The sequence below is a fragment of the Pseudophryne corroboree genome, chromosome 11 (assembly GCF_028390025.1).
Source record: "Pseudophryne corroboree isolate aPseCor3 chromosome 11, aPseCor3.hap2, whole genome shotgun sequence".
NCBI lineage: Eukaryota > Metazoa > Chordata > Amphibia > Anura > Myobatrachidae > Pseudophryne > Pseudophryne corroboree.
Genome location: NC_086454.1, coordinates 122258441 through 122278157, shown reverse-complemented (window position 1 = coordinate 122278157; position 19717 = coordinate 122258441). Strand labels below are relative to the sequence as shown.

General features: G+C 47.3%; 1 protein-coding gene across 1 annotated transcript in view; it reads right to left on the bottom strand.

The window, feature by feature from the left end:
- Positions 1-8191: 8191 nt before the first annotated feature.
- GATD1 (glutamine amidotransferase class 1 domain containing 1) overlaps positions 8192-19717 on the bottom strand; it is a 47328-nt gene continuing 35802 nt past the window's right edge. The window contains exons 6-8 of the mRNA XM_063944778.1: positions 10854-10947; positions 9911-10022; positions 8192-9375 (exon numbers count right to left, since the gene is read on the bottom strand). Of these exons, the coding sequence (XP_063800848.1) occupies positions 9369-9375; positions 9911-10022; positions 10854-10947 (213 nt within the window). The 3' untranslated portion in view covers positions 8192-9368. The remainder of the gene's footprint in view (positions 9376-9910; positions 10023-10853; positions 10948-19717) is intronic.

Here is a 19717-nt window from a genome sequence, read left to right as displayed (position 1 = left end):
AATACTCTAGCCATATGTTAACACATGCTGTTTAAAATAAAAAATAAGAATTTACTTACCGATAATTCTATTTCTCGTAGTCCGTAGTGGATGCTGGGGACTCCGTAAGGACCATGGGGAATAGCGGCTCCGCAGGAGACAGGGCACAAAAGTAAAAGCTTTAGGATCAGGTGGTGTGCACTGGCTCCTCCCCCTATGACCCTCCTCCAAGCCTCAGTTAGGATACTGTGCCCGGACGAGCGTACACAATAAGGAAGGATTTTGAATCCCGGGTAAGACTCATACCAGCCACACTGTACAACCTGTGATCTGAACCCAGTTAACAGCATGATAACAGCGGAGCCTCTGAAAAGATGGCTCACAACAATAATAACCCGATTTTTGTAACAATAACTATGTACAAGTATTGCAGACAATCCGCACTTGGGATGGGCGCCCAGCATCCACTACGGACTACGAGAAATAGAATTATCGGTAAGTAAATTCTTATTTTCTCTGACGTCCTAAGTGGATGCTGGAGACTCCGTAAGGACCATGGGGATTATACCAAAGCTCCCAAACGGGCGGGAGAGTGCGGATGACTCTGCAGCACCGAATGAGAGAACTCCAGGTCCTCCTCAGCCAGGGTATCAAATTTGTAGAATTTTTCAAACGTGTTTGCCCCTGACCAAGTAGCAGCTCGGCAAAGTTGTAAAGCCGAGACCCCTCGGGCAGCCGCCCAAGATGAGCCCACCTTCCTTGTGGAATGGGCATTTACATATTTTGGCTGTGGCAGGCCTGCCACAGAATGTGCAAGCTGAATTGTACTACACATCCAACTAGCAATCGTCTGCTTAGAAGCAAGAGCACCCAGTTTGTTGGGTGCATACAGGATAACAGCAAGTCAGTTTTCCTGACTTCAGCCGTCCTGGAAATCTATATTTTCAGGGCCCTGACAACATCTAGCAACTTGGAGTCCTCCAAGTCCCTAGTAGCCGCAGGTACCACAATAAGCTGGTTCAGGTGAAACGCTGACACCACCTTAGGGAGAAACTGGGGACGAGTCCGCAGCTTTGCCCTGTCCGAATGGACAATCAGATATGGGCTTTTGTGAGACAAAGCCGCCAATTCTGACACTCGCCTGGCCGAGGCCAGGGCCAACAGCATGGTCACTTTCCATGTGAGATATTTCAAATCCACAGATTTGAGCGGTTTAAACCAATGTGAATTGAGGAATCCCAGAACTACGTTGAGATCCCACAGTGCCACTGGAGGCACAAAAGGGGGTTGTATATGCAGTACTCCCTTGACAAACTTCTGGACTTCAGGAACTGAAGCCAATTCTTTCTGGAAGAAAATCGACAGGGCCGAAATTTGAACCTTAATGGACCCCAATTTGAGGCCCATAGACACTCCTGTTTGTAGGAAATGCAGGAATCGACCGAGTTGAAATTCCTCCGTGGGGGCCTTCCTGGCCTCACACCATGCAACATATTTTCGCCAAATGCGGTGATAATGTTGTGCGGTCACCTCCTTCCTGGCTCTGACCAGGGTAGGGATGACCTCTTCCGGAATGCCTTTTTCCCTTAGGATCCGGCGTTCAACCGCCATGCCGTCAAACGCAGTCGCGGTAAGTCTTGGAACAGACATGATCCTTGCTGAAGCAAGTCCCTTCTTAGTATCTCTTGAAGTTCCGGGTACCAAGTCCTTCTTGGCCAATCCGGAGCCACGAGTATAGTTCTTACTCCTCTCAGTCTTATAATTCTCAGTACCTTGGGTATGAGAGGCAGAGGAGGGAACACATACACCGACTGGTACACCCACGGTGTTACCAGAGCGTCCCAGCTATTGCCTGAGGGTCTCTTGACCTGGCGCAATACCTGTCCAGTTTTTTGTTCATACGGGACGCCATCATGTCCACCTTTGGTCTTTCCCAACGGTTCACAATCATGTGGAAGACTTCCAGATGAAGTCCCCACTCTCCCGGGTGGAGGTCGTTCCTGCTGAGGAAGTCTGCTTCCCAGTTGTCCACTCCCAGAATGAACACCGCTGACAGTGTTATCACATGATTTTTCGCCCAGCGAAGAATCCTTGCTGCCATTGCCCTCCTGCTTCTTGTGCCGCCCTGTCTGTTTACGTGGGCGACTGCCGTGATGTTGTCCGACTGGATCAGCACCGGTTGACTTTGAAGCAGAGGTCTTCCTAGGCTCAGAGCATTGTAAATTGCCCTTAGCTCCAGTATATATTTATGTGGAGAGAAGTCTCCAGACTTGACCACACTCCTTGGAAATTTCTTCCCTGTGTGACTGCTCCCCAGCCTCTCAGGCTGGCATCCGTGGTCACCAGAACCCAGTCCTGAATGCCGAATGTGCTGCCCTCTAGTAGATGAGCACTCTGCAGCCACCACAGAAGAGACACCCTTGTCCTTGGAGACAGGATTATCCGCTGATGCATCTGAAGATGCGATCCGGACCATTCGTCCAGCAGATCCCACTGAAAAATTCTTGCGTGAAATCTGCCGAATGGTATCGCTTCGTAAGAAGCCACCATTTTTCCCAGGACTCTTGTGCATTGATGCACTGACACTTGGCCTGGTTTTAGGAGGTTTCTGACTAGCTCGGATAACTCCCTGGCTTTCTCCTCCGGGAGAAACACCTTTTTCTGGACTGTGTCCAGAATCATCCCTAGGAACAGCAGACGTGTCGTCGGAATCAGCTGCGATTTTGGAATATTTAGAATCCACCCGTGCTGTCGTAGAACTACTTGAGATAGTGCTACTCCGACCTCCAACTGTTCTCTGGACCTTGCCCTTATCAGGAGATCGTCCAAGTAAGGGATAATTAAGACGCCTTTTCTTTGAAGAAGAATCATCATTTCGGCCATTACCTTGGTAAAGACCCGGGGTGCCGTGGACAATCCAAACGGCAGCGTCTGAAACTGATAGTGACAGTTCTGTACCACGAACCTGAGGTACCCTTGGTGAGAAGGGCAAATTGGGACATGGAGGTAAGCATCCTTGATGTCCAGGGACACCATATAGTCCCCTTCTTCCTGGTTCGCTATCACTGCTCTGAGTGACTCCATCTTGATTTGAACCTTTGTATGTAAGTGTTCAAAGATTTCAGATTTAGAATAGGTCTCACCGAGCCGTCTGGCTTCAGTACCACAAATAGTGTGGAATAATACCCCTTTCCTTGTTGTAGGAGGGGACTTTGATTATCACCTGCTGGGAATACAGCTTGTGAATTGTTTCCAATACTGCCTCCCTGTCGGAGGGAGACGTTGGTAAAGCAGACTTCAGGAACCTGCGAGGGGGAGACGTCTCGAATTTCCAATCTGTACCCCTGGGATACTACTTGTAGGATCCAGGGGTCCACTTGCGAGTGAGCCCACTGCGCGCTGAAACTCTTGAGACGACCCCCCACCGCACCTGAGTCCGCTTGTACGGCCCCAGCGTCATGCTGAGGACGTGGCAGAAGCGGTGGAGGGCTTCTGTTCCTAGGAAGGGGCTGCCTGCTGCAGTCTTCTTCCCTTTCCTCTACCCCTGGGCAGTTATGACTGGCCTTTTGCCCGCTTGCCCTTATGGGGACGAAAGGACTGAGGCTGAAAAGACGGTGTCTTTTTCTGCTGAGATGTGACTTGGGGTAAAAAAGGTGGATTTTCCAGCTGTTGCCGTGGCCACCAGGTCCGATGGACCGACCCCAAATAACTCCTCCCCTTTATACGGCAATACTTCCATGTGCCGTTTGGAATCTGCATCACCTGACCACTGTCGTGTCCATAAACATCTTCTGGCAGATATGGACATCGCACTTACTCTTGATGCCAGAGTGCAAATATCCCTCTGTGCATCTCGCATATATAGAAATGCATCCTTTAAATGCTCTATAGTCCATAAAATACTGTCCCTGTCAAGGGTATCAATATTTTCAGTCAGGGAATCCGACCAAGCCACCCCAGCGCTGCACATCCAGGCTGAGGTGATCGCTGGTCGCAGTATAACACCAGTATGTGTGTATATACTTTTTAGGATATTTTCCAGCCTCCTATCAGCTGGCTCCTTGAGGGCGGCCGTATCTGGAGACGGTAACGCCACTTGTTTTGATAAGCGTGTGAGCGCCTTATCCACCCTAGGGGGTGTTTCCCAACGCGCCCTAACTTCTGGCGGGAAAGGGTATAACGCCAATAATTTTCTATCGGGGGAAACCCACGCATCATCACACACTTTATTTAATTTATCTGATTCAGGAAAAACTACAGGTAGTTTTTTCACACCCCACATAATACCCTTTTTTGTGGTACTTGTAGTATCAGACATATGTAACACCTCCTTCATTGCCCTTAACATGTAACGTGTGGCCCTAATGGAAAATACGTTTGTTTCTTCACCGTCGACACTGGAGTCAGTGTCCGTGTCTGTGTCGACCGACTGAGGTAAATGGGCGTTTTAAAGCCCCTGACGGTGTTTGAGACGCCTGGACAGGTACTAATTGGTTTGCCGGCCGTCTCATGTCGTCAACCGACCTTGCAGCGTGTTGACATTATCACGTAATTCCCTAAATAAGCCATCCATTCCGGTGTCGACTCCCTAGAGAGTGACATCACCATTACAGGCAATTGCTCCGCCTCCTCACCAACATCGTCCTCATACATGTCGACACACACGTACCGACACACAGCACACACACAGGGAATGCTCTGATAGAGGACAGGACCCCACTAGCCCTTTGGGGAGACAGAGGGAGAGTTTGCCAGCACACACCAAAACGCTATAATTATACAGGGACAACCTTATATAAGTGTTTTCCCTTATAGCATCTTAATATATAATAATATCGCCAAATAAGTGCCCCCCCTCTCTGTTTTAACCCTGTTTCTGTAGTGCAGTGCAGGGGAGAGCCTGGGAGCCTTCCTAGCAGCGGAGCTGTGTAGGAAAATGGCGCTGTGTGCTGAGGAGAATAGGCCCCGCCCCCTTTTCGGCGGGCTTCTTCTCCCGTTTTTCTGACAACCTGGCAGGGGTTAAATACATCCATATAGCCCCAGAGGCTATATGTGATGTATTTTTAGCCAGCATAGGTACTTTCATTGCTGCCCAGGGCGCCCCCCCCAGCGCCCTGCACCCTCAGTGACCGTTGGTGTGAAGTGTGCTGAGAGCAATGGCGCACAGCTGCCGTGCTGTGCGCTACCTTAAGAAGACTGGGAAGTCTTCAGCCGCCGATTTCTGGACCTCTTCTCTCTTCAGCATCTGCAAGGGGGTCGGCGGCGCGGCTCCGGTGACCCATCCAGGCTGTACCTGTGATCGTCCCTCTGGAGCTAGTGTCCAGTAGCCTAAGAAGCCAATCCATCCTGCATGCAGGTGAGTTCACTTCTTCTCCCCTAAGTCCCTCGTTGCAGTGAGCCTGTTGCCAGCAGGACTCACTGAAAATAAAAAACCTAACAAAACTTTTACTCTAAGCAGCTCTTTAGGAGAGCCACCTAGATTGCACCCTTCTCGTCCGGGCACAAAAACCTAACTGAGGCTTGGAGGAGGGTCATAGGGGGAGGAGCCAGTGCACACCACCTGATCCTAAAGCTTTTACTTTTGTGCCCTGTCTCCTGCGGAGCCGCTATTCCCCATGGTCCTTACGGAGTCCCCAGCATCCACTTAGGACGTCAGAGAAATGAAGAGTTATAACTGCGCCCAATTGTGGCGCGTATCTTGCATCTTTTCCCATTACGAATGGTCCAGAACCAAGAGAACACAAAAAGCAGATTTGTGCACAGCTATGGTGGCGTTCTTACAAGGCAAAGTTTACACGGGGCATGTGGTGCAACTGTGGGATACACACGACAGTTTATCTGCATGCTATAACAAAATAGAACTAGATAGATGAGGATATAATAAATATTAATTATTCGTACCTAATAGATAGATCATTATAAAGGGAATATGTAATCCCTCATCAGTATGTTGCTATGTTTTAGTCAGTCAGGTTCCCAGCTGCTTTCTAAAGCTGGGTACATACTATACAATATATTAGCCAATCTAGCGACCTGTCATGGATCACGATGGCCATCATATAGTGTGTACACCCAGTTCATAGTTTGAGTAATTGTACAGTTACATCATATTGGCCCATCACAAGATCACTGGATCATTCAGGTTTGTACACAGCTTTAGAATAGCCTTAACCTCTAAACCAGTGCTTCTCAAGTACCACCCAACAGGTCATGTTTTCTGGATTAATTTTTTTTGTTACAGGAGAGTTAATTACCTCCAGTTTCCACCAATAGAAATACTGAAAACATGACCTGTTAGGGATACTTGAGGACTGGAGTCGAGAACCATTGCTCTAAACAAATCACACATGTAAAAGAAGGACAAGCAGCTCTATTTGGTGCTATTGTGAGCTGGTATTTTCAGAACAATCACATTTTAGGTTTAGAAAAATCACAAGACATTTTGCGATGTCTGTGTTTAGGTTTTATAAATATAATTTGATTGTTATTCAGAAAATACCAGCTTGCAATTGTACTTCTCTAACACACAAAGGTTTTTAGCACGGTTTATCCTTCGTTTACATACAGCTGTGGCTTTGCAGGATTGGATGGTAGTGTCAATGTTTCCAGAGGCCTTTTTTGCAGGAAGTATAGGCTAAGGCTAGTGCGCCTTGAAAACAATGACAGCGGGCATCAAACCAAGTGTACTGATAGGGAAGAACCACTGTCAAAAGTGCATACAGCTCTGCATATATGTGACTCTACGCATTATGGACCTAATTCAGCACGAGTTGCGGTTTCGCGAAAATTCGCAAAACTACAACTATTTCCACTAACATGCCCCCCTGAAGGCCGGGTCCTACACCCCTTGCTAAAATGCGAGCACTTCGCTAAACAGCAAAGCGCCTAGCTGCGAAGTCAGTCGTCGGGCCACCATGTTTTGGGTTGCAGCGACTGCGTGCGATGTCACACAGCCACCGTGGCCCGCCCCGCAAACGGTCTGTATACACCTCCGTGGTCCAGAACCCGCCCCCAACAACGCGCCGACACCCACAAAATGCTGCGCAGACGCCCTGTGAAAGGCCTCTGCCTATCAATCAGGCAGATGCTTTCACACACACACACCTCACAGGGGCTTCAGAATGCAAATGCATCGCTGATGCGTTTCATACTGAATTATGCCCTATGTCCCGTGCGCGCAAAGCAGGAACATCTGTGTTTTACAGTTTTCTAGTCAAAAGAATAATTTCACCAAATGTAATACCTGTTGTTGAAGCAGATTTACTAAAATACAGGTGTATGAAAAGTCGACATTCAAAATGTCGCCACCAAAATGGTGACCGATTCTGAATGTCAAGGATAATAGGTCAACAGACAATGTGTCAACATTCAAATGTGTGGCTATTCTGGTGCCTGCATGTTAAATTTCAATATGAACATGTCGACATGTTCATAGTGAAATTTAACATGCAGGCACCAGAATATCGACATAGGGCTCAATCCAATTAGCCACAATTTACTAGGGATGCAAGTAAGTGCAGCCATAAGCCACACTTATACTGCCGGACTCACACATCTTTGTTTGCAGCCCAGTGTGCAGACAAACATCCGCAAACCTGGGGAAGGTAGGGATGCGAGATCCAGTGCTGTTGCTGGGAATTTGCCCCCCCCTCACGTGTGAGCTAATTGAATTGACCCCATACTGGTTTTATCTTATATTAGCTCATTTGGTGTCAACATTGTGAACATGTTGACATTAGTGTCAACATTTTATATACCAACCTATTGTCCATGTCAACCTTACAAATGCATCCCTTAAAAAACAAACAAACAATATTTGGACAATATCCACTGAGAAAGGAAAATGTGTTTGGGCACAGAAATACGCATGTAATGACAGAAAGGGAACCCAATATAGGTTCCTTAATCTGTAAATTATCAGCAACTCATATTACAGATCAGGGTATTTGTAGTTGGTCGTGCCCTTTGTGGGGTTCTGTTTTCAGTCTTTCAAAGCCCACCAGTAACTAGAAAAAGTAGTGCAGTTTGCCCAGAATAGATTGGAAAGCTCAGTAGCCAACATCGCATTGCTTAGTATACATACAAGTTTGCCCAAAAGCAGTTGGAATTCTCAGTAGCCAACACTGCATTGCTTAGCAATCATAAAAGTTACGGTATTCCGTTCCAGACCAGTGGGGAAAATTGTACATACTACAATAAATACATCCTGTCATTTGTCTGTTATGTTCCTTTTATTAGTTTTTGTATACAACAACACCGGAGATGACATATTGCACACACACAAAATATAATAAGGGGGAGGAACATAATACACAGAGAGAGAATGACAAATAAACTCCTACGTAGTTTGGCCATTTTAGTGATGTAATGTAAGACCTGCAGCCTTGAGGGTTTGTAAGACACATGTGCGCACCTGCAACTTTTACTAAATACATTCCTTGCCACTTCCTTATGAGTTTTTCACCAGTGCCCTAATAGCATCCATGCACAGTTACGTTTGTCATTCTGCTCCATGCACACAACACAGCTCAGTTTTGTATGGGCCTTCACAATATTAATGCCTTGGTGATAAGAAACACCAAAGCAATGAAGACAGTAAAAGCTGCAGGATACGCAGAGAGACAGCAGTCATTTGCTTTATCAAACTAATTCTTAAAGAAATTAAGGCAAGGTCTGTTTCTTTACATTAGCTGCCCCAAATTACCCGGCACTGGTTATCGGCATGGTCCTAGGCGGGACGGTTGTTGCGGTGGTGGTGTTGATAGTGAGGAAATCGTTTTCCGGTGTGCGGAGGAGGAATATGCTGATGGACCTCTGATTACGACACACTCTTCTTACAGTGGACACTGTGTAAGGAACTGGCTTGGTGCTGGACAATCCCATGATGTATATAGCATATCTACTGAAACCTCACAATGGGTTCAACTATCTTCTACAACTACAAAGCCACAGAAGATTTGGTGCAGGCATGACAATGATATGAAGATTTCCATGTTATTGGAGGCCATAGTGTCTACTACTCAACTTCTGGAGGCTACAGTGACAACAGTCTGCTCCTGAGCAGATGCGCTTCAGTGGTTTCCTACTGAACATGTGGTTAGTTGGATGGTACCACAGGTTATTTATTATCTTTTCAGACAGTTCTAGCCAATTTTTTAACAGTGGTAACACAAAGTAATCACAGTAGCTCTCTAAGCTTTAGAGTCCACTCTGGGTGTAGTGGCTGCTCTCTCCACCCGATGGGTCTAATAAGTGCGTTGTTGCATGGCTGGAATGGATATTGAATTCAACTTTCCTGCTATCCACATAGGACTCCAAATCTTTCCCATTAGGTGTCTCTTTCAACCATTTGTATTAGGTGTTCACGTGGGTCTGCGCGGCACATGGCCTTATTTCCTATACATAAAGAAATATAGAAATCATTAAATCATTACTGACAAACCTGAAAAATAATGTTTCTATCTGTTGTTACTCTTCAGAGATGCAAAATATAGTTGTTCCTACCAACATCTTGTCCTTTTCTTTCGTTTCCAGGGAAACTATTATTTTTTTTTCTCTGAGATATCAATTACAGCAGCATACAAGACTCCAGATGTGCTGTATATGTGGTAATAATGAGTGAATTGTGTGTAAATGGAGTTGCGTTGCGTTTCCAATTCAGTTGCACAAACATCCCCTTGTCTGCCTGGCGGATGCTAGCCTACACGTGAGAAATAACATGCTAACTATAGTACAGTGTTCTTCCTTCAGGAGCGAATCAGCTCAGTGAGAATTTATTTTGCTCACTGCGCCCTCTGCTGGTGCTTTTATATTCTGAGTCTTGTGTAAGTCAGGCAGGCACTGGGTGCCTGATGTTATCAGAGTGGTGTCCGCACATGAAAAAGGCTCTAGGGAGAACACTGCAGTATGAGCACATACATATGCTACCAACCTTCCATTGCAGAGGAGAATCAGATTCTGAACAGCAGCCATTGTGGAATTTTCATTCTGTCCTGTGATCAGATGTCTGTCTAAGACAACATGGATGGCGTCCGGCTCACTGGCTAAATAGAAAAATGACAAATGGTTAGCCAACTAGCCTGAGTGTTGCTCAATCCTGAGGCCTGAATTACTGGCTTGACATGCTAGGTTGGAAAATATAAAAACAGACGCCATGTTTTGCCTTTAATAAAATGACTGTTTTAAAAGCAGCCACTTGTGACATTCCAATTAATAAACCTCCGCTCTATAGATTGGGGCTGTAAACTCATTATAAAGAGAACACGTCTCTAAACTTATCTCACAATTAATGACAGTCTACACCATGAAGCGCAAGCTTGAGGCCTATGGAAACAATAACAGGCTTCAATTGCCAGACAGAATTTTCTGTAAGCTTATATTTTATTTATGAATAGCCCTTAGAGATGAGCTATGGAAGTGATCAGTCTGAACTGGCAGAACTTTAGTTCTTTAGGGATAAATAATGCAACATACTTAGGACTGAGGGATATCTGGATATGTTTGGGCTTATTTTCATCACCATGCCTAAAATGTACTAAAATTAGTTTTGAAATCTCTTTATCCACAAAGCATCTGCCGGGATGCGATTATGTGACTGGCAGTCGGGACACCGCCGGTCACAATACCGATGCCGGGATTCCAAAGGCTGAATAGCCTGCGCTGCTTCGATTCCAAACCCCCCCCACACACACACACACACACTAAAAGCCGGGATCCCAGCATCACTATGGTGGCCGGTGGTCACACGAACCCAACCCCCTGTACCATCTCCCTCCTCATTGTCATACCTCTCTGGGCAATGGATTTCCTGATAAAAGGATCCCGCACCAGTATTGTAATGTCAACCAGCTTAATGCTGCTTATTTCATACTTACCACTAAATGTTGCTCCAGAGTCTTTAGCAAAGTCCTCCAATATAAGGGGCAAGCTGGCATAGTCTGGCTGACGGACCAGTTCATATACGGAAGGCTGAAGTCATAACACAAAAGAGAGAGAGTATATTTTATTTAACCATCTCATCTGACATGAAGCTGGCCATCAAGACATTTTATCCACCTTGATGGGAGTACTCTTCCGGATGGTCAGATATCATGTTGTTCATATGTGTTCAACAACATAACAGCGATAGCTGCAGAACAACATAATACCAAACACATGTTATCTTTATAGATCACCTGAACTTTAGCATTAACAGAAGTTAGAAAAAAAAAAAAAGAAGAACAGTGTGAACCATGTAACTATAGATAGAACAAAGTATGGCCACTGGTAAAGGTCTTGGCTAACGATGACATGAAAGTAACCTGTTTGACTATAATATCAATATCACTATTCATGGGCAGTTTAATTAAAAATTGATGACTGCACATTGCAGCAGAAACGGTGAGAGCGCAACAAACATCCACTGCACATTCCTGGGGATTTAACGGACACCTTACAATGTAAATATGAATTTCCCTGATTTGTATAAGGAAGTGATCAGATACTGGTTTAGTGTAGTGGGACATAGGGGGTAATTCCAAGATGATCGCAGCAGGATTTTTTTTAGCAATTGGGCAAAACCATGTGCACTGCAGGGGAGGCAGATATAACATGTGCAGAAAGAGTTAGATTTGGGTGGGTTATTTTGTTTCTGTGCAGGGTAAATACTGGCTGCTTTATTTTTACACTGCAAATTAGATTGCAGATTGAACACACCCCACCCAAATCTAACTCTCTCTGCACATGTTAAATCTGCCCCCCCTGCAGTGCACATGGTTTTGTCCAATTGCTAACAAAAATCCTGCTGCGATCAACTTGGAATTACCCCCATAGGCCTCGATTAGACCAATTGTATTTGTATGGAAAATCAGCTTTATGAGATAGTAAATGAAGCGGATGTTAATGTAAAAGATTCCATGTAATATCAAAAGGGAACTAGAAGTTTAAGTTTCTAATGTGGTATTTCGGTGTCTGCTGGCTACGGAAATCGCAGAGCATGATGCCTCTTCTGTGCAGAGGGGAAATGGAGAACATGGGTGACTGGGTTGCTTTGTTGTATACAAAGTGTAAGGTAGTCACATGTAAAGCCATAAATTGTAGCTGTGTAATACTAATGCTAATTATCAACCAAATCCTTGATGAATAAGGGACTAGGGAACCTCAGGGTATCCCACAGGGGCAACTAAAACGGAATATTAATTGCAGTGCTAATCAGAAACTAACAGTAATACAGCATTTTTTGAAAATGTATACATGCCACCACATTAATGGTTAGGAAAGTGTTTCCTATGAGAACTGATTGTGATAAGTGGTTATATAACAACTAAAATATGAGGATCTAGAATAACTAAAACACCAATATATATATAATGACCATACAATAATCTCTCTCCATTCCTTTTTCTGAGTAAAATCCACGAGTGGATATTGAAACTTCTGCCCTCTACCAGGTGAGGTATTTGAAGCCACCATAATAGAGAAAATAAGATTTTACTTACCGGTAAATCTATTTCTCGTAGTCCGTAGAGGATGCTGGGGACTCCGTAAGGACCATGGGGAATAGACGGGCTCCGCAGGAGATAGGGCACTTTAAGAAAGCTTTGGATTCTGGGTGTGCACTGGCTCCTCCCTGTATGTCCCTCCTCCAGACCTCAGTTAGAGAAACTATGCCCAGAGGAGATGAACAGTACGAGGAAAGGATTTTTGTAAATCTAAGGGCAAGATTCATACCAGCCACACCAATCACACTGTATAACTTGTGATAAACTACCCAGTTAACAGTATGAACAATAACATAGCCTCGGTTCAACCCCGATCAACTATAACATAACCCTTATGTAAGCAATAACTATATACAAGTCTTGCAGAAGAAGTCCACACTTGGGACGGGCGCCCAGCATCCTCTACGGACTACGAGAAATAGATTTACCGGTAAGTAAAATCTTATTTTCTCTAACGTCCTAGAGGATGCTGGGGACTCCGTAAGGACCATGGGGATTATACCAAAGCTCCCAAACGGGCGGGAGAGTGCGGATGACTCTGCAGCACCGATTGAGCAAACAGGAGGTCCTCCTCAGCCAGGGTATCAAACTTATAGAACTTTGCAAAGGTGTTTGACCCCGACCAAGTAGCAGCTCGGCACAGTTGTAGTGCAGAGACCCCTCGGGCAGCCGCCCAAGAAGAGCCCACCTTCCTAGTGGAATGGGCCTTAACCAATTTAGGCAATGGCAATCCTGCCGAAGAATGCGCCTGCTGAATCGTGTTACAGATCCAGCGAGCAATAGTCTCCTTTGAAGCAGGAGCGCCAACCTTGTTGGCCGCATACAGAACAAACAGAGCTTCGGTCTTCCTGATCCTAGCTGTTCTGGTCACATAAATCTTCAAAGCCCTGACCACATCCAGGGACTCGGAATCCTCCAAGTCCCGTGTAGCCACCGGCACGACAATAGGTTGGTTCATATGAAAAGATGAGACCACCTTGGGCAGAAATTGAGGACGAGTTCTCAACTCTGCCCTATCCACGTGAAAAATCAGGTAAGGGCTTTTATATGATAAAGCCGCCAATTCCGAAACCCGCCTTGCAGAAGCCAAGGCCAACAACATGACCACTTTCCAAGTGAGGTATTTCAACTCCACTGTTTTGAGTGGTTTAAACCAAGGTGACTTGAGGAAACTTAATACCACATTAAGGTCCCAAGGCGCCACCGGAGGTACAAAGGGAGGCTGAATATGCAGCACGCCCTTCACAAAAGTCTGTACTTCAGGAAGAGAAGCCAATTCTCTTTGAAAGAAAATGGATAAGGCCTAAATTTGAACCTTTATGGACCCTAATTTTAGGCCCAAATTCACTCCCATTTGAAGGAAGTGAAGCAGACGGCCCAACTGGAACTCCTCCGTAGGAGCAGCTCTGGCCTCACACCAAGAAACATATTTTCGCCATATACAGTGATAATGTTTCAACGTCACGTCCTTCCTAGCCTTGATCAGGGTAGGAATGACCTCCTCCGGAATCGCTTTTTCCGCTAGGATCCGGCGTTCAACCGCCATGCTGCCAAACGCAGCCGCAGTAAGTCTTGGAACAGACAGGGCCCCTGCTGCAGCAGGTCCTGCCTTAGAGGAAGAGGACACGGATCTTCTGTGAGCAACTCTTGGAGATCCGGATACCAAGTCCTCCTTGGCCAATCTGGAACAATGAGGATTGTTCTGACCCTTCTTATTCTTATTATCCTCAACACCTTGGGTATGAGAGGTAGAGGAGGAAACACATAGACCGATCTGAACACCCAAGGTGTCCCCAGAGCGTCCACCGCAACCGCCTGAGGGTCTCTTGACCTGGCGCAATACCTCTTTAACTTTTTGTTGAGGCGGGACGCCATCATGTCTATCTGAGGCAGTCCCCACCGATCCGTGATCTGTGTGAAGACTTCTTGATGAAGTCCCCACTCTCCCGGATGCAGGTCGTGCCTGCTGAGGAAGTCCGCCTCCCAGTTGTCCACCCCCGGGATGAACACTGCTGATAGTGCGCTTACATGGCCTTCCGCCCAGCGTAGAATCCTGGTCCCCTCTGCTATGGCTACTCTGCTCCTTGTGCCGCCTTGGCGGTTTACATGAGCCACTGCCGTGACATTGTCTGACTGAATCAGAACCGGTTTGTTCCGAAGCCATTCCTCCGCTTGGCGTAGGGCATTGTATATGGCCCTCAACTCCAGGACATTGATGTCGAGACCAGTCTCTAGGCTTGACCAGAGACCCTGGAAATTTCTTCCTAGTGCGACAGCTCCCCAACCTCGGAGGCTCGCGTCCGTGGTCACCAGGACCCAGTCCTGAATGCCGAACCTGCGACCCTCCAGGAGGTGAGCACTGCGCAGCCACCACAGGAGAGACACCCTGGCCCTGGGAGACAGGGTGATCCATTTTTGCATGTGTAGATGGGACCCGGACCATTTGTCCAATAGGTCCCATTGAAAGGTCCTTGCATGGAACCTGCCGAAGGGGATGGCCTCGTATGAAGCCACCATCTTCCCCAGAACCCTCGTGCAATGATGCACTGAAACCTTTTTTTTTTTTTTTTGGCTTCAATAGGTTCCTGACCAGAGCTACGAGCTCCTGAACCTTCTCCACTGGAAGAAAAACTCTTTTTTGGTCTGTGTCTAGAATCAGGCCCAAAAAGGTCAGACGCGTTGCAGGGACTAGCTGGGATTTCGGTAAATTGAGAATCCAGCCGTGCCTCTGCAACATCTTCACGGACAGAGACACGCTGTCCAGCAACTTCTCCCGAGATCTCACCTTTATGAGGAGATCGTCCAAGTACGGGATAATTGTGACGCCCTGCCTGCGCAGGAGCACCATCATTTCCGCCATTACCTTGGTGAAAATCCTCGGGGCCGTGGAAAGACCAAACGACAACGTCTGAAATTGGTAGTGACAGTCCTGTACTGCAAATCTCAGGAACGCCTGGTGAGGAGGGAAAATTTGAACATGAAGGTACGCATCCTTTATGTCCAGGGACACCATCCAATCCCCTCCCTCCAGGCTGGCGATGACCGCTCTGAGCGATTCCATTTTGAACTTGAACCTCTTCAAGTACAGGTTCAGGGATTTCAGATTTAAAATGGGTCTGACCGAACCGTCCGGTTTCGGTACCACAAACAGGGATGAATAATAACCCTCTCCTTGCTGGAGATGAGGAACTTCGACCATCACCTGTTGAATGTACAATTTGTGAATTGCAGCTAACACCAGCTCCCTCTCCGACGGGGAAGCCGGCAGAGCCGATTTGAAAAACCGGCGAGGAGGCATGTCTTCGTATTCCAGTCTGTATCCCTGGGAAACAATCTCTATTGCCCAGGGATCCACCTGTGAGAGAACCCAGACGTGGCTGAAAAGACGAAGACGTGCCCCCACTTGATCTGACCCCCCCCGGAAAGCCCCAGCGTCATGCGGTGGACTTTGCGGAAGTAGGGGAGACTTCTGCTCTTGGGAACTAGCAGAGTGCAGCTTTTTTCCCTTGCCTTTACCTCTGGCAACAAAGGACGATCCTCGTACCTTCTTGCTTTTATTGGAACGAAAGAACTGCATTTGATAATGCGGTACCTTCTTAGCATGCTGCGGGGGAACATAAATTAAAAATTTCGATTTACCGGCCGTAGCAGTAGAGACAAGGTCCGAGAGGCCTTCTCCAAACTACTCCCCCTTGTAAGGCAATGACTCCATATGCCGCTTTGAGTCGGCGTCTCCCGTCCACTGTCGGGTCCACAAGAGTCGCCTAGCAGAAGTAGACATAGCGTTTATTCTGGAGCTTAGTAAACAAATGTCTCTCTGAGCATCCCTCATATACAAGGCAGCATCTCGGATATGCTCAATGGTCATTAGAATGGTATCCCTATCTAAGGTGTCAATCTCCGTAGATAAGGAGTCTGCCCATGCCACGACAGCACTACAAACCAAGGCCGACGCCATGGCCGGTCTAACGATAGTTCCTGAATGTGTGTAAATGTGCTTCATGGTAATTTCCTGCTTGCGATCAGCAGGATCCTTGAGGGAAGCAGTATCCGGAGAAGGCAGTGCCACCTTCTTGGATAAGCGTGTCAGCGCCTTGTCTACTTTAGGCGAAGATTCCCATCATATCCTATCCTTCTGGGGAAAAGGATACGCCATAAGGCATTTGGGAACATGTAGTCTCCTATCCGGAGACTCCCAAGCCTTTTCGCACAATTCGCTTAGCTCAAATGAGGATGGAAACGTGACCTCAGGCTTTTTCCCTTTATACATGTGAACCCTCGTGTCAGGGACAGGGGGTTCCTCAGTGATATGCAAAACCTCTTTTATGGCAATAATCATGTATTGAATACCCTTTGCCACCTTCGGCTGTAATTTTGCATCCTCATAGTCGACACTAGAGTCAGTATCTGTGTCGGTATCTGTGTCAGTGACCTGGGATATGGGGCGCTTTTGAGACCCTGAAGGTCCTGGCGCCACAGGGACAGGCACGGTCTGGCTACCTGACTGATCCCTAGCCTCAGCCTTGTCTAACCTTTTAAGCAGGAGATTCACATTTGCATTTAAGACATTCAGCATATCCACCCAGTCCGGTGTCGGCGTTGCCGACGGCGACCTGACATTCAAACACTCCCCCTCCACAATAAGCGAGCCTTTCTCGTCAAACATGTCGACACACACGTACCAACACACTTCACACACACTGGGAAACTCTTTTCTGTAGACAGTATCCCCTTTAAGGCCCTTTGGAGAGACAGAGAGAGTATGCCAGCACACACCCCAGCGCAATGACCCTGGAGACCAACACAAAATGTTTTTCCCCAGCAGCACTGTACAATATCTTATCCGCCCTCTGCGGCGGGCTTCTGTCCCGCCCAAATTTGTGTAAAAATGGCGGGGGCTCTTTTATATACATGTACAGTGCCCAGCTGTACATGTATATATCTTTTTGCCATGTTTTGAGGTGTTATTATTGCTGCCCAGGGCGCCCCCCCTGCGCCCTGCACCCATACAGTGACCGGAGTGTGTGAGGTGTGTGGAGCAATGACGCACAGCTGCGGTGCTGTGCGTTACCTCAGTGAAGCCGCTGAAGGCTTCTGCCGCCTGAGACGTCTTCTTGCTTCTGTTCTTCTGGCTCTGTGAGGAGAACGGCGGCGTGGCTCCGGGGATGGACGCCCAGGACGAACCTGTGTTCACCCCCTCTGGAGCTAATGGTGTCCAGTAGCCGAGGAAGCAGATCCTATCATTTAAGTAGGTCTGCTCCTCTCTCCCCAGTCCCTCGATGCAGGGAGCCTGTTGCCAGCAGTGCTCCCTGTAAAAATAGAAATATCCAAACAAAAATGCTTTCTAATGCAAAGAACTCAGGAGAGCTCCCTGCAGTGCGCCCATCTTCCTCTGGGCACAGTGTAAAACTGAGGTCTGGAGGAGGGACATAGAGGGAGGAGCCAGTGCACACCCAGAATCCAAAGCTTTCTTAAAGTGCCCTATCTCCTGCAGAGCCCGTCTATTACCCATGGTCCTTACGGAGTCCCCAGCATCCTCTAGGACGTTAGAGAAATCCGGGCTTTTGGAGATAGGGTCACTTCCTGATGCATATGTAGGGGAGAACCCAACCATTTGTCCAGCAAATCCAGTTGAAAAGGCCGGGCATGAAACCTGCCGTATTGGATTGCCTCGGAACCAGCCACCATCTTGCCCAGTAATCTGATGCCAAGATGTATAGATATACAAATAAAGCAAGAAAAAAGGAAATCAACTTTGATTAGCAGCAAGATGTACAGAGCGGACCATAGCCTGAATAGTCGAGGCCTTGTCCATCGTGAGAAACACCTTTTGAGATACCGTGACCAGTATCATTCCCAGGAACTAAAGACGCTGGGTTGGTTCCAGGTGAGACTTCTGGAAATTTAGGATCCACCCATGATCCGTGAGTAGGCGAGTAATCAGATCGATGCTGTGCAGTAGACGCTCCCTGGACACAGCCTGTATTAGGAGATCGTCCAAACAGGGGACGATGTTCACTCCCCTCATGCGCAGCTGCAGCATCATCTCCGCCATGACTTTGTTGAAGACCCTTGGAGCTGTGGATAATCCAAAGGGTAAGGCCTGAAACTGGAAATGGTTGTTCAAGATGGTGAACCCAAGGTAAGCCTGATGAGGGGGCCATATGGGAATGTGGAGGTAAGCATCCTTGACATCCAGAGACACCAGGAACTCCCCTTCCTCCAGAGCGGACACCACTGCCCACAGGGACTCCATATTGAATTTGAACCCCCGCAGATACGGGTTGAGTGACTTCAGATTCAAGATGGGGCGCACCGAACCGTCTGGTTTGGGAACGACAAAAAGACTGGAGAAAAACCCCTGTTGCGTAACGGAGGAGGTACAGGAACTACCACCCCTGTCTGCAAAAGTTTTTGAATGGCCTCTTGCAAAGTAACTTTTGCTGCGGGTAAAGCTGGTAAGCCAGACCTGAAAAACCTGCCGGTATCCATGGGAAAGGAGGTCCCTCACCCAAGGATCCCTGCAGGACTCCGCCCACGTGGGCGAAGTTTTGAAGGCGAGCACCTACCTAAAAGTTGCCTTGCCGCTGGGGCAACCGTCACACGGAAGGCTTAAGGTTTACGGGACTTACCACGAGATCCTCTGGGAGTGGTGGAGACCCCTCGGCCCATGCCTCTAAACCGTGCCACACGAAAGGACTGCAAAGAGGGTCCGGTGTAAGAACGTCTAGCATTGGCGCAGCCAATGGCAGATAGGTAGACTTACCCGCCGTTGCTTGGGAGATCCACTTATTTAATTTGTCTCCAGACAAGGCATCACCTGTAAAGGGAAGATCTTCTACACCCTTTTTGGGATCAGCGTCCACCGCCCATTGACGTAACCACAGAGCCCTGCGTGCTGAGATAGCCATAGCAGTAGTGCGGCCATTTATCTTACACAACTCCTTTATAGCCTCGCTCATAAAAGTTGCAGCATCCTGTACTGTGTATGTTGCAGCAGAGTAACTACCTCATCCCGGGGTAGTGTCTAAACCAGGCATGTCCAAACTGCGGCCCTCCAGCTGTTGTGAAACTACATATCCTAGCATGCCCTGAAACAGTTTTGCTGTCAGAGAATGCTAAAGCTGTGCCAGGGCATGCTGGGATGTGTAGTTTCTCAACAGTTGGAGGGCCGCAGTTTGGACATGCCTGGACTCTAAACCATCAATAACATTATCAGACCACTTTACCACAGCCCTGGAGATCCACCCACAAACTAT